Raw genomic sequence first — 15800 nt, forward strand, 5'->3', positions numbered from 1 at the left:
CTTGTAGTAATATTTCAATTGGTCTTGTTTTTTCCAAGTATATAATTATATATGCAAATAATTATAATTTTGCTTCATTTTTTTCCTCATTATTTTTTCCTTGCCTAATTTCATTGACTGGTGCTTGTAGAACGTTTTTGTTTTGTTTTTTTTTTTTGATGTAGACCTTTTTTTTTTAAGTCTTTATTGAATTTGTTACAATATTGCTTCTGTTTTATGTTTTGGTTTTTTGCCCATGAGGCATGTGGGATCTTAGCTCCCGGACCGGGGATCGAACCCACACCCCATGCATTGGAAGGTGAAGTCTTAACCACTGGACCGCCAGGGAAGTCCCATGTAGAACATTATTAAATAATGGTGGTAAATAGACATCTTTCTCTTGTTCCTGATATTAGTGAAAATGCTTATTTTATCATTTAAGCATGGTACAGGCTTATAGGGTTTTGTCTTTTTATCATTTTAAGGAAGTATTCATCATCTATTTCTGAGCTTTAACTAGGACTGGGTAACCACTATAGCTTTGTTGGTTATAGCAAAAGACTGGAAGTAACCCTAATGTTCAACTGTGGGTGTCTAGTTAAATTATAGTAAAGCCATGCCATGGAATAATATGTAGTCCTTAAAAAGAATAATATCTATATGTGCTCATTGGTACAAGCTGCCAAGATAATATAAAATGAATTTTTTTAAGTACAAATAGTATACATAAAAAATTCTCATTCATTTTAAAGTTAAAAATGGTTGCTTGTATATGTAATGATTATCTCAGGAAGGACCTACAAGGGGAGCTATAACTTCTGGGGAAGATACAGGAGTTCTATAGGTCTGGGATAAGAAGGATACTTACTTTTCACTGTATAATCTTTTGATTCTTTTTTTAACTCTGAGGAAAAAAAACCTAATTAAAATGCATAATGATATCTACTTGTAACATATAACCTTAATATATATTTTTTGACTACTAACTTCTTTCCTCTCTTTGACTTTGCAGGGGTAGTTCTTGGATTGAATTTCTGAATAATGAAGATGACCTTAAGGATATTTTTTTACAGCTAAGAGAAGGAAACCTTGTTTGTGCACAGTACCTTTGGCTGAGACATCGGGTAATTTGTTTTGCATTTTTTTCTTAATGGCTTTATAGCTCCTGTGAGAGGTGATTGAATCAGTGTTGGAAACTAATAGGGTGGCAGGAGTGACTGGGCAATGGGGTATTTTCAGACGGTTTGATAAAATATGACCTGTCCCAGAGAAAACTATCCTCTGATGATGTTAACTCAGAGGAAATATTATACATAAAATATAAACTTATGTTATCTCATCATTCAGAGTCTAGTTAGCTCCTAAACTTAGGTCAAGAGGTAACATTTTATTAAGCGGTTTATTGATGGGCTTTCTTAGGTAGGAATGGTGGAGAGGGTAGTCCTGTTGTAGCTCAGATTGTGGAAAAGGATTGCCATTATAATTGCTGCTCCGGATCTCCTTAATGTTGATATAGAATATTAGGTCCAAAGCTCAGTATCTGGGTGTGATGCTATTAAAGACACATGCTTGTTAGGGTTTGTACTGTCACCTCCAGTTAAATTTTCCTTAGAATGCCATCTCTGCCTGTTCCTCTGCCTCTAATTTATTAGCTAGTACTCACTGCCATGAGGTTTCACAGAATTTGTGGCTACCAACTTGAATCATTTGCACAGAGTAAATCACCTTTAAGGGTCGTTACATCAGTAAAAATTTTTTTTTAATAAATTTATTTTATTTTTTTTTATTTATTATTTTTGGCTATGTTGGGTCTTCGTCACTGCGCGCAGGCTTTCTCTAGTTGCGGCGAGCCGGGGCTACTCTTCGTCGTGGTGCACGGGCTTCTCTTGTTGCGGAGCACGGGCTCTGGAGCACACGGGCTTCAGTAGATGTGGTGCGTAGGCTCAGTAGTTGTGGTTCGTGGGCTCTAGAGTGCAGGCTCAGTAGTTGTGGCGCACGGGCTTAGTTGCTCCAAGGCACGTGGGATCTTCCCGGACCAGGGCTCGAACCCCTGTCTCCTGCATTGGCAGGCGGATTCTTAACCACTGCACCACCAGGGAAACACAGTAAAGTATTTCTTGAAATGACTTTCTAATAGGTCTTTACCTCTTGGGAGGCTATTGGTTTAAATTTGTTGGATAAATCTTAGTTTCTCACTCTGTACGATTTAGGCAAACTTTGAAAGCAGATTTGATGTGAAAATGCTTGAGAACTTGCTCAACTCAATTTCTACACCAGTCTCTTTGCAAAAGCTTTGTCCATGGCTTAAAAATGATGTGATCCCATTTGTGAGAAGGACTGTACCTGAAGGACAGGTAAGTTGCCTTCAGTGTTTTCACTCTTGATGATTCTATTTTTTACATTATATCGTTGAAGATTAAGTCGTGCTAACACCAGTTCATTTTAGTGTCTCTTGAAAGACTACGATGGAGGTTTTAAATTATTTCAGTGATTATTTATTCATATCAATACTTTTTATGATATATCTATTTCAGAAAGTTCTTGCAAAATGGTTGGAACAAGCAGCCAGGAACCTTGAACTAACTGATAAGGTAATACCAGTATAATTAGCACTGAAAAGGCATTTCCAGTACTCCCCATGGCATAAAACATTATTTTTAATGGTCTCTAATATTTTTTTAAAGGCAAACTGGCCAGAAAATGGGCTTCAACTGGCAGAGGTATTTTTTACAGCAGAAAAACCAGATGAGTTAGGATTGGCATCCTCTTGGCACTGGAGTTCCTTGGTATGATATGAAAAACAAATTTTTAGTAATAAAACATTTAATTTATATTGAAGGGTTTGTCTATGTGTATTTAGACACATATTCACTTCTTAAATATTCTTTTTGTATGTTCTTCTGTTGTGTACTTTTAAAATCCACAAAAAGGAAAAGTAGGTTTTTTTCTTCCTTATGTTTCTGTTACAACTTGAACCTGTCTTAATGCACAGTTTTTCTCTATTGAGCCAACCAAAAGGGAAACAATATATAAACATACTCCTAAGTAGTCTAATTGGGATTTTATGCATTAGTAACATTTCACAGTCCTTTAAAAGGGCAAAGCTTAATAACATATTAAGATTAGTTTTCAAAGGCTGTATCAATCAGGTTTACTTCTTTTATTTAAAGTAGTAAACTACTTCTAGTTTTGATTGCATTTCTTTGGCATTCCAATAGTCATAATGGCTTAAGTACCAAAGAATTTTTTTTTTTTTTTTTTTTTTTTTTTTTTTTGCCGTACGCGGGCCTCTCACTGTTGTGGCCCCTCCCGTCGCGGAGCACAGGCTCCGGACGTGCAGGCTCAGCAGCCATGGCTCACGGGCGCAGCCGCTCCGCGGCATGTGGGATCTTCCTGGACCGGGGCATGAACCTGTGTCCCCTGCATCGGCAGGCGGACTCTCAACCACTGCGCCACCAGGGAAGCCCCTCAAAGAATTTTTTAAAAGATCAAATTGAAAAAAATCTGGGACTTTCTGACTGACTGAATAAAATAGCAATGCTAGAAAGAGAACTAAGATCAGGAATATTGATGTTACATATGATGTTAATTTGAGATTAATGAACTGAATTTATTATTTGGCTTCTAAATTTCTTAAGTTCATTTATTTTTCCCTTCATATTGCTAAAAACCAGAAAGCATTCATTATATTGAAAAAAAATGCATTCTTATGTTTTGAAAAAGTTTGTTGGGGTACCATAATTTAGTTTATAAACTAACATGTTGAGACATCTCAGTATAACCTCAACTCTGAAGTTTAAAGTACTTAAGGACTGGAAGGTATGACCTTTTGTAACATCATACATACATTATGAAATTACATTTATTCCTTAAGTTTCTGGAGCCCAAAAATAAATAATAAATTTCCCCCTACTTTCTGATATAGCAGATTCTTGTTATTAATTATACTTACTGATTATGTGCTGTTAAGAATAAGATGGGAATTTTTTCTGTAAGTTTCAAGCAGTATATTGATGTTATATAATCAATACATGTTATAATGTACAATGTATATTGATCATTTTATATGTTTTTCCACAGAAGAGCTTTTCCTCTTGCTATAAAACACTACTTTGTCTTTTCCCTAGTTGTCTTTTATCAATTGAAAATTCTGTTCCTTGTATATAACTTTAGGAAATGTCATCACTTTGTATCTGGTCATGATCTATATGGATGGAACACTGAGGATTATCTAAATGATGTTTGTGTACCTAAGTATATTGGGGTTCTGAAAAAATATTACACTAATATTAATAGTTTTTTCTATTTTTTTAAGAAAGAAAATTTCTTTTAGATTTCTATTGGATTCTGATCTGTTAATTTGTACTAGTTAATTTTGCTTAAACGTCTACAAAACTTAAAGGCATAAGTTGCAGTTTCCTCTTATTTGTATTTCCCTCTCACACTTTTATTTCATATCCTTAACAACTTCAACACTTTTGTTTTATAAGGATCATCAAAACATGGAGGAAGTTTGTCAGTTAAGGACTTTGGTAAATAACCTACGAGAGTTAATCACACTGCATAGGAAATACAACTGCAAATTGGCCCTCTCTGATTTTGAGAAGGTAGAAGTCTAGATTTATCAGAATTATTACTATTTTATCATAGCCAGCACAGCTAGAGTTTGCATTTATGCCGTCTTTATTTCAACATCCAGGAGGATACAACCACCATTGTATTCCGAATGTTTGATAAAGTGCTGGCCCCCGAGCTTATCCCTTCCATCTTCGAGAAGTTTATAAGAGTTTACGTGAGGGAACATGACTTACAGGAGGAGGAACTTCTCCTTCTGTACATAGAGGTAACTTCTTTAGCTCTAGTCTTTTTTTCTGGATCTGTGCAGTGCATCATTGTATTAAATGTTTAACTCTTTACGGAATGTCATGCTTTACCATCAGGATTGACGCAGCATATTGTATTGGTTAAGAATGTGGGTTAACTCTGCTGCTAACTGACTGGTCGCCTTGAGCACAGTGAGATAATGTTAGGACTTTCTCCAAATGGTTGTTGTGAAATAATAGGAGCATGAACAAAGTTTTCTGTACCATGTAAATAAAACTGAAGGCCAAGGTTTTGGCAATTTTGCACTTGTTGACCATTGTTCAGCATTCATGGCTAAGTAGAAGTTTTTGGTTTTTTTACGCATCCATAAAAGCTATTTATCTATGTTTATATATGTGTGGGGTGGTGTTTTAGTGAGAGTTTTAAATTAAAAAAAATGTTTATCCCATTTTAGGATTTATTGAAGAGATGTAGCTCAAAGTTCACCTCACTCTTTGATACAGCATGGGAAGCAAAAGCTATAGCAGTAATAGGATGTTTATCTGACACAGATGTAAGTAAATAGTGATCATATAGATTTTCCTTTTGAGCACTGCATCCTTTCTTAAAACTTTTCTTCTGGTCACAAAAGCAATATATATTTGTTAGGGAGAATTTGTGTAATAGGAAAAACAATAAAAAGAAAATAAAAACCACTCAATCCTTTTTTCTTACGAAAATAAAAAGTCTTCTCATTCCCACCCCCAGAAAAACCCACATGGACAGTTGGATGCATATATTTTCAGGCATTTCTATGGTCTTACAAACATAGAGACATTTTAAAATATGTTTATCATATGCCTTTATTTTGACTTCACACTGTTATTAGTCACCATTGTAAAATGTGAATAAAACCATGGAGAATATTTTTAAACACAGAGTCTATAGAAAGTTAATAGAGCTATATGATTTAACTTTCAGCAGAGAAAAGACTCTTCTGAATTTTTCTAAATAATAAAATTGCCCTTTATGTGTGAATATTGGAAGACATATGCTTTTGCAGTCAGAAGATGAAATATTCTCAAGCTTCTATCCAATAGATGCAAGATCCCTGCTGTAGATCAGGCTGTGTCATTAATTTGCATGAAAAGTAAATCCGAGGGCTATTCACTGTCAGTGTGTGTGTCTTTATAGCTCATATTTGATGCTGTGCTCAAGATAATGTATGCAGCAGTGGTCCCCTGGAGTGCAGCTGTGGAGCAGCTGGTGAAACAGCACTTGGAGATGGACCATCCCAAGTAAGATTACAGTGTACCAAACAGCTTTTTTGCTGTTGGATAGACTTCATGTTTTGAGTTGAAATTCATATATGTTTTTCTATCCTTTACTGTGTCCCTTAGTATTTCATAAAAAAAGACAGTTGATGTTAATATCAATAAATTTACTTTTAGAGTCAAGTTATTACAGGAAAGTTACAAACTAATGGAGATGAAGAAACTTTTACGAGGCTATGGAATAAGGGAGGTGAATCTCTTAAGCAAGGAAATAATGGTAAGTACAATAATTGAATCTTTTAACGCCTTTGCTCCACTTCCAGAGCAACATGGGAAATTTAACCAGATTTTATATTCTTTAAGATTAATAGAGCCAGGTTCTTCACCGCTTCCCTTTTGTTAGATAGAATGTTAAGAGAGTGTTTGATTGGTTGTTAGAGTAGTAAAGACAACAGACAGTAAATTAAGAAGCTGAAGGAATATATTATACCATCATGTTGTACGCCTTAAATATATGTAATTTTTATTTGTCAATTAAACCTCAGTAAAGCTAAGGGGAAAAAAAGAAGGGTGAAAGGACTGTCATTAAATTCAGAATACAAATCATGTTTTAATTTTTCATACAGTTTAGAGTTTGCTGCATTGTTTTAATTATATGAACAAATGATTTCTGGGCTCTCTGAGATTTCATAACAAAGAAATGTGTATTGTCTCTATTTCAGAGGGTGGTAAGATACATTCTCAAACAAGATGTCCCATCTTCTTTAGAAGATTCTTTAAAGGTGGCCGAAGCATATATGTTGCCTAAAGACGAAATCTACAGTCTAAGGATTATTGACCTGATTGATAGAGAAAAGGTGTGAAAGTTTTATATCGTACTTTTATATGGTTGGTTTGTTTTGAGTTTTTAAAGATTTAACTATCAAATTATCCAAACAGACAAGCACAAAATAAAGTTATACCAACATTAGACGTTAGATTGGCCTATATGTATAGTTTTGTTTTAAGTATTTTGTGAATACCTAATGAGCTTTCATAGTCTTTGGTAGTTAACAAAACTCAGACTCATGTTTTACATATGTGTAGGACCCTTTGTTTCCAGAATAGGAGGTGGGTTTTCTTTTTGTGTTTTTAAGTGTCTTTATTTTTATATAATTCTAAAACTACAGGCATACCTAAGAATTACAAAATACAAAAGGTAGTATTTTAATTTACTTTTTCTGTTTGCTGTCATCCAAAACAGAATTTTCAGATTTTTAAACCATGGAACCATAATGTCTTTTTCAAAATGATGTCTTTTCATCTTTAAATAGAAAAGTAAGAGGTAAATCCAAATCATCCTTTGCAGGCAGCAGCTGTTTTTTCTTCCTTTCAAACTCTGTTTACAGGGTGAAGACTGTATCCTTCTGTTGAGGTCTTTGCCTCCTGCTGAAGCTCAGAAAACTGCAGGAAGAGTAATCATATGGGCACGACTGGCATTACAGGAAGAACCAGATAATTCTAATGAGGTGAGATTTTCACTAAATAAAATGCAGATAAATCCAATTTTTATGGATATTTATCAACAGGATAGAAAAGACAGACTTACAAATATGAGTATTTGCTCTTCTCACTGCTAGAATGGCCTAATTTTTATTTATTTATTTTTTCGGTACATGGGCCTCTCACCGTTGTGGCCTCTCCCGTTGCGGAGCACAGGCTCCGGACAGGCAGGCTCAGCGGCCATGGCTCACCGGCCTAGCCGCTCCGCGGCATGTGGGATCTTCCCAAACCGGGGCACGAACCCGTGTCCCCTGCATCTGCAGGCGGACTCTCAACCACTGCGCCACCAGGGAAGCCCATAGAATGGCCTAATATTAAAATTCCCATTTACTATATAGGAAATTTACCATATAGAAAAACAAACAAATACAGCTGCTTTGGAGCAGTGGCTTTGAGCCCACACTGAATAATCTAGGATCTGCAGATCAAAAGGATTAACTGACGTATCTGTTATACATAAAGAATTTTCCGTAATGCCTTGAAGTATAAACAGTGTTTTGCATTGTATGAGACATAGTCATTACTCTTGAGTAATGTCAGCCACAGAACCAAAGTAAATCTAATCTGAGAACAGAACGTTGAAACTTAGAAACGGTTTCCAGAGAGCCAATTCACGGTAGAGAGATAAGGGACCGAAAACCTAGTTTATCCAGGGTAGTTGAGTTTTTTAAACCTTTGAAGATACTTACCTCCCAGCCTCTCTCAGTGGTGCATTTCAATCATTTTTTACCTTTAGGGAAATGATTTTTTTTTTTTTTTGAAACACCTAAAATTTATTATCCTCTTATTGTCCACTAGGCATTAGGTTAAATACTTCACATAGATTGTCCATTTCTTCCTCACAATAAAACTGTGAACAAAGTTGTGAAGGAGACCCTATTGTTAGCTCATTTTGATTGAGTTTAGAAACTAAAATTTTAAAATTAGTGGCTTTCCCAAGGGTATTTGGAAAGTGGCAGAGTCTCATTTCATACTGTCTGTGTTCTCAACCACCAGCTTCAACTGCAGCCCGTAGTCAAAATGTTTGAGTACCTTGTACGGACCTGGCCCTTGCTAAGCATTTTGCACATACCGTGTCTTTCAATTAAAGCTTTTCTCTCTTTGGTTTTTCTTATCTTTAAAAAAAAAAAAAAAAAAGGTTTTGTTTTTTTTTTTTAGTCTTAAGGATGATTCTTTCTTAGACTTCTGATTTCTATACTAAACAAGTTCAGTTCTCTTTAACTTTTCCAGAGATCCTTTCCAGATTTTTTCTCAAATAATAAGTAAAAGCTGTTAAAAAAAAAAACAAAACCCACATGCCTGTTAATTATAGTGTATCTGAAAGGTGATTTGGGAGATTTGCATATTCTGTAGTATTTCTAAATCATATATCCAAGAGTCCATATGGGTATTTTTCATGTTTAGCTTATATATTATTCAATTATGATCTATTCTTTGGCTGCCCAACTCCCTGTAACACAGACCTCTCAACTCTTAAGCCATATCTATTGTTTATTCTGATTCTGTGCTTTTTATTTATTTGTCTATATATGCACTACATATACAATGGCAAATACAAGAAAGGGACTTCATTTTGCATTTTTCTTTTTAGGACAAGGCCTGGAGACTGTCTGTAGCGAAGACATCAGTAGACATTCTTAAATTACTGTGTGACATTCAGAAAGGTAGTTTCCATCTCTGTTCGCTCCTCTTGGTTTAGTTCTAAAGCTGATCCTTTACAGAAGAGGGCATCAGTGACATCTCCCATCCTGACCCACAGTTTTCCTGCCTCTGATTGTCTTTTTTGATCTCACACACTTTACTTCATGAAAAGGCTTTCTTGCCTTATTCTTTTGATTAGTAGTGTAAGAGCAGAAGCATATAAGATCAACTCATCATTTGTGCATATGCTTCAGTGACTGTTTAATGCTGGACTAGATTTCTTTGGTGCCTTGCACTTTTTACTCACATTGCTCACTTATCACTTGGTTATGATTGGGAAAAAACCCATTTAACCTTGAATTTAAAACAATTAACAAAGTAATTCTCTTGGGGGGAAAAAAATCTGGAATTTATTTCAAAAAAATTGCCATTTTGTAACCAACAAACTTCTCTTTTCAACCTTCAGAAAGAATAATTAGATTTCTTTTTGTACTTAAATTGTCTTCTATCAGAATCTGAAAAGAACTACTGAAGACTTGAGAAAAACAAAGCGAATTAAAATTTTAGCTTTTAAAAATTCTGATAATATCAGAATTTGGATGTATGCTATAACTTTTAAAAATTTAATTACAGACAATCTGCAGAAGAAGGATGAATGGGAAGAAACCTTGAAACAATTTAAAACTGTTGCTAGCTTACAGGTAAAGATGTTAAGCCGTGTTGAACATTATTACTTGACTCATCAGTGCATTTGACATAGATCAGTTCCTCCTTCTTAAAACCTTCTGCACTAGCCTTCAGAGGCTTCAGATATACTGGTTTTTCCTCTTTCTGTCTCTCTTTTTTAAAGCAGCTTTAATGTAATATAATTCACATACCATACATTTCATCTATTTGAAGTGTATAATTCAATGGTTTTGGGTGTATTGCATTATTGATTGTTTAAGTCGTGGTAAAGTACATACAATGTAAAATTTGCCATTTTAACCATTTTTGTATTTATAATTCAGTGGTATTGACTCCATTCACAGTGCAGTACAACCATCACCATCACTAGTATCTACTTTTCATCCCTTCAGGCAGAAACTTTGCACCTGTTCAGCAATAACTCCCCATTCTTCTCTCCCCGCAGCCACTCGTAACCTCTAATCTACTTTTTATCTCTATGAATTTTCCTATTTCATAAATTTCATATAAAGTGGAATCATAAAACATTTGTCCTTTTGTGTCTAGCTTTTTTTACTTAGTATAATGTTCATCCATGTTGTAGGATGTATAGAACTTCCTTCCTGTCTCTGGCTGAATAATATTCCACTGTTTGGCTCTACCACATTTTTGTTTATTTATCTCTTGATGGACACTTGGGTTGTTTCCACTTTGGGGCTACTGTGAATAATGCTGCATTGAACATGGATGTACAAATATCTGTTAACTTCCTGCTTTCAATTCCTTTGGGTATATACCCAGGAGAAGAATTGCTGAGTCATATGGTAATTCTATGTTTAACTTTTTAAGGAACTGTTCTCTGTTTTTTAATTGTGTTCTAGTTTATGCCTTTTTAAAAAACCATTTTGGTTTACGGTATCTTTATAGATTATTTATTTAACTCTGGTGGCCCGGAATGATGGCTAACAGTAGCTGTCATTTACTCAGTACTTACCATGTACTAGACATGGGGCTTTGCATGTGTTATTTGTCACCGTAGATCCCCAGGGAGGGTACTGTTATAATTCTCCTTTACAGATGAGGAAACCGAGGCACCACAGTGTCTCAAAATATTGCAAAAGACAGCAAATTGTCTATAGAAACTGGCCCAAAAGATTACTGTCTACTTCATAATGTCTTAATTTTTTTTTTCTATATAGTTTCATTCTAGGCAGTTCACTTTTTCTTGAAAATTAATTTCTGTTAACTTTGAACTGATTAACTGTCTTCAGATTTGAAATTTGAAATTAATTATTTTATTTTGGCTCTAGGGCCTTCCTAACATGAAAAGATTTTATAAATAGAAGGGCTGTCAGGGCTAACTGATAAGTTTCATCAAATAGGATATTGGGTAGATGTGAGGATCTCTTTGTGAAAACTTGAAATTAACACACCGGCAGATTTAACTCGCAACTGTATTATCTCAAAGTGTGTAAAGAAGAAATAATTTATCACAGTTTATTGTACTGATGTTTCTCAAAGTATGGCCCATGGACTCCCAAGGGTCTCTTGAGACCCTTTCAGGGAGTCCATGAGATTAAAACTCTATTTATAGCAAAAATAAGAAATTGTTCTTTCCATCCATATTCTCGCATGAGAGTATACTGGGTTTTCAGAGGCTTCATGATGTGGTAATATCATCGCTCTAAAGGCGGATGGTATGTGCACTTTTATATGCTCTTGTATTTTAAACTTTTCTGTTTAATTTCTGATATGGTAAATATTGATAGATATCTCCTTAAAAAGTTTTTTGGGGTCCTCTATAATTTTTAAGAGTGTAAAGAGGTGCTACAACCCAAAAGTTTGTGATCTTCTGTGTTAAACAATAGATGTCTTCGTGTGAAGCACCCAGGCGTCAGCATAAGTTAACTTCTCCGTGGTCTTCTTAAATTTGAAAATTACAGGTACTTTAAAGCAATGGTTTAGATCTTAGCAAAGTCATGTTTAGTTATGGTGCTACCATTTATGGAACAATCCTTGTGCCAGGTCTAGTGGGAGAGGCCAGGGATGCTGCTAAACATCCTCCTGTGCAAAGGCAGCCCCTGCGGCACAGAATCATCTGGCAGATTGGGAAACTCTGGTCTGAAGTGTGGCATCAAAGAAGAAGGTCTCACTCACTCCCACCACCTCTTGGTGTCCTTCCCTGGGCTTCAGCAGGATCCTTTTATTGGGTTGGAAAAATTAATTCTAGGTCTGGTGTTAGCAGCTAACCAGAAGTTATTACAGAAAAGAGCAAAACTGGCTTCTTCAAGCTACCAGGGTAGAATCGCACAAACCTAATACTTAATCCCTCCCTCCTTCTGTTCAGGGTTAGGGTTAGGGTTAGGGTTAGGGTTAGGGTTAGGATTAGGATTAGGGCAGAATTACCACAACAGAATTACCAAACCCAAAGACGTCAGCAGTGCCAAAGTTGAGAAAGCCCTGGGTTAAGTGATATTTTCCCCTTTTCCAACCTTTATATAATAAGTTACTTTTGAAATATAGAGTCTTAAATTCTTAATTTACAAGGGAGAGAGAGAGAGGTAAAATAGAGGTTCGAGACACACCAATGGTTTTCAACCGCAGATGAACTGGACAGACGTGGAGCTTTGTCTTGCTTGCCTTGCTACAGGAGAACTCTGAGGTCTTTCTTTCATTTGAAGATTACAGCAATAGTTCCCTGGTAGCAGAGCTCCGGGAACAGCACATTAAAGCTCAGCAAGTTGCACAGGCTAAACACAAACCCTGGAGGCCAGCAGAGCCTGCGGCTGCTGAGGAGGAGAGACTGAGCGCCGAGTCCAAGCTGCACCGACAGGTGCTGGCCCTGCAGGTGTCCCGGCAAGAGCTGGAGGCCAAGATGATCTTGAGGGCCTTGAACGACGGGAATGTGGAAGGGGCGCTGAGAAAATGCAGGTGAGTTCCGGGTCCCCAAATCACGCAGCTCATCAGAAAGGAGCACTGGTTTCATTTACTTCTTTTTTTTGTAATTTTTTTTTTTTTTTTTTTTTTTGCGGTATGCGGACCTCTCCCTGTTGTGGCCTTTCCCATTGCGGAGCACAGGCTCCGGACACGCAGGCTCAGCGGCCATGGCTCACAGGCCCAGCCGCTCCACTGCATGTGGGATCTTCCCGGACCGGGACACAAACCTGTGTCCCCTGCATCGGCAGGCGGACTCTCAACCACTGTGCCACCAGGGAAGCCCTTCATTTACTTCTTTGGTGACGAGGGTAGGGATGGTGACCCTTTCACTTCCACAGACGTGATTCTTGGTTTCTCACCCTGAGAGCCTGTTTTGGATGCCTGGGTCAGAAAGTGGTGGCGTAGGGACTTGTGGTTAAGAATCTGCCTGCCAACGCAGGGGACACAGGTTCGAGCCCTGGTCCGGGAGGATCCCACATGCCATGGAGAGACTAAGCCCGTGCGCCACAACTACTGAGCCTGTGCTCTAAAGCCCACGTGCCACAACTACTGAAGCCTGCGCACCTAGAGCCCGTGCTTGACAAGAGAAGCCACTGCGATGAGAAGCCCGTGCACCGCAACAAAGAGTAGCCCCCGCTCACTGCAACTAAAGAAAGCCCACGCGCAGCAACGAAGACCCAACACAGCCAAAACTAAATAAATAAAATAAATAAATTTATTTAAAAGAAAGAAAGTGGTGGCATAGAAGAAGTGTGACTAACCGTGTGTAGTTAGGTAACCAAACCATTGAGTTTAGGTCACCTTGCAGTGCAACAGTTAGTGGTATCCCAAGCAAGTTGAAAAATGAAGCACACTGAAAACATTTAAAGACATTGTAAATGTTGTTAGTGGTTTTATATATATATATATATATATATTTTTTTTTTTTTGTGGTACGTAGGCGTCTCACTATTGTGGCCTCTCCCGTTGCGGAGCACAGGCTCCGGATGCACAGGCTCAGCGGCCATGGCTCACGGGCCCAGCTGCTCCGCGGCATGTGGGATCTTCCCGGACCGGGGCACAGATCCGTGTCCCCTGCATCGACAGGCAGACTCTCAACCACTGCGCCACCAGGGAAGCCCCAGTGGTTATATATTAATCCAAGAAAGGCAAATACATCTGCTTTCCATACGAGTGCTCTAACTTCTGACACTTCTTTCTTCCAAAGAGACTTGTTTAAGTATCACTGCAACACCAACACTGGGAAATTGCTGTTCCTGACGTGTCAGAAGCTTTGTCAGATGTTGGCTAATGGCTTTCCAATGGCAATCCCTGAGGGACTAAATCTTCCTTCTGAGATACATGATCTAGCATGCCAGGCTGCCACCATCTGCAGTCCAGGTGACAAGATTTATAATCTATGTGGGTTTATATTCTCTGCTTCATTTCGTACTTGTCTAATGCTGTCTCCTTACAGTTGGACACTGAGGTAGAGAGAGAAACAATCATTATCCCTCTTTCACAAAGGGGACACTTATAACTGAATCTCTATGAGGGTTACTATTTTAAAGTATTTCCAGAATTAACAATGTCATTTCTGACTGTTGACAATATTCACTTTCAGAAGATTGTGAAATTCCTTGCCTCCCCATATCTGATCTTACTTTCTAGTCAAGCTTAAGAAAAATGTTGACCTATATTATTTAGGGTAGTCAAAGCTATGTGGAAACCTTTCTCTCTGCTTTGTGGCCTACCTTAGAATTTTGAATGGTAATTATTCAAAGGTTGTTTATGTTGTTCTAAACACATGAAATACTAGTTTAATGATTTTTTTCTCCATTTTCTTTCAGATTTTTTGCTAGATGCCTTAGAACTCTGTAAATATACTTTAATGGCAGTAGAGCTTTCCAGACAGTGCCAAATGGATGACTGCGGAATTCTCATGAAAGTAAATTGCTTTGAATTTCTTTTCCTTAAACAAAACCCCTATCCAATCCATTACACACCACTTTTAAATCACTTGCAGTTTATAAAAATACTGAATCTACCTCTCATATTTTCTTACTCTAGACCAGAGAACTACTTAAGGGCATGAGACCACTTCTCTTTTCTAGTAATATTTATTGGCTTTAATTGCACTATCTTTTGAAACATTGGGCTTCAAACAAGGCATCTCTGGACATTGTCCAGAGTAACAGTTTGGTGTTTTTTTTTTTTTTTTTGGCCATGTGGCTTGCAGGATCTTCCCCTACCAGGGATCAAAACCTGGCCCCGCAGTGAAAGTGCCAAATCCTAACCAGTGGACCACCGGGGAATTCCCTGAGTAACAATTTAACTTAAAGCGGCATTATTTTAAGCCATAGACCAGAAGAAACAGACTACATGGTTGTATTTGACCATCAACATTGTGTTTGGCTCTGATAGATCTGATTCTGGATTCTGCTTGGTGAAGAAGGAATCTGTGTCCTGGAGTGTCCTTATCTGTGTCTTTTCTGTATGACTTGATATTTAGACTTCCTTTGGAACTCATAAAGATCCATATGAGGAGTGGTCTTACTGTGACTTCTTCAGTGAAGATGGGATAGTTCTCGAGTCACAGATGGTGCTCCCTGTCATCTATGAATTGATTTCATCACTTGTGCCTCTGGCTGGTAAATCTCATTTGTGTCATCTTTTTTCTGTGTACTTCTGCTTCATGCAAGTTTAAATGGTAGAGGTTTGGAACTGAAACTTACACATAGTAACGTGGATGAATCTTGTAGGCATAATGCTGAACAAATGAAGTGAGGAACAAAAGAATATGTATTGTATGATTTCATTTATGTAAAGTACAAGGACGGGCTATAAGGAGGCCATGCTATTGGAAGTCGAGGTAGTGTTTACCCTTGGAGGGTAGACTGGAAGTGGGCAAGAGGACGGTTTCTGGATGCTAGTAGTGTTCTGCATCTTGGTCTGGATGTACACTTATCTGTACATCCA

The 15800-nt window shown here is 37.3% G+C and overlaps 1 protein-coding gene across 1 annotated transcript in view; it reads left to right on the forward strand.

Annotated features, from left to right (window-relative positions):
• KNTC1 (kinetochore associated 1) overlaps positions 1-15800 on the forward strand; it is a 67379-nt gene that overhangs the window by 22109 nt on the left and 29470 nt on the right. The window contains exons 20-36 of the mRNA XM_065889536.1: positions 992-1103; positions 2190-2333; positions 2514-2570; positions 2664-2765; positions 4470-4586; positions 4679-4822; positions 5258-5356; positions 5977-6080; positions 6234-6333; positions 6779-6913; positions 7445-7564; positions 9190-9262; positions 9873-9940; positions 12556-12836; positions 14050-14222; positions 14672-14769; positions 15334-15472. Of these exons, the coding sequence (XP_065745608.1) occupies positions 992-1103; positions 2190-2333; positions 2514-2570; positions 2664-2765; positions 4470-4586; positions 4679-4822; positions 5258-5356; positions 5977-6080; positions 6234-6333; positions 6779-6913; positions 7445-7564; positions 9190-9262; positions 9873-9940; positions 12556-12836; positions 14050-14222; positions 14672-14769; positions 15334-15472 (2066 nt within the window). The remainder of the gene's footprint in view (positions 1-991; positions 1104-2189; positions 2334-2513; positions 2571-2663; positions 2766-4469; positions 4587-4678; positions 4823-5257; positions 5357-5976; positions 6081-6233; positions 6334-6778; positions 6914-7444; positions 7565-9189; positions 9263-9872; positions 9941-12555; positions 12837-14049; positions 14223-14671; positions 14770-15333; positions 15473-15800) is intronic.

The sequence above is a fragment of the Phocoena phocoena genome, chromosome 13 (genome assembly GCF_963924675.1).
Source record: "Phocoena phocoena chromosome 13, mPhoPho1.1, whole genome shotgun sequence".
Lineage (NCBI taxonomy): Eukaryota > Metazoa > Chordata > Mammalia > Artiodactyla > Phocoenidae > Phocoena > Phocoena phocoena.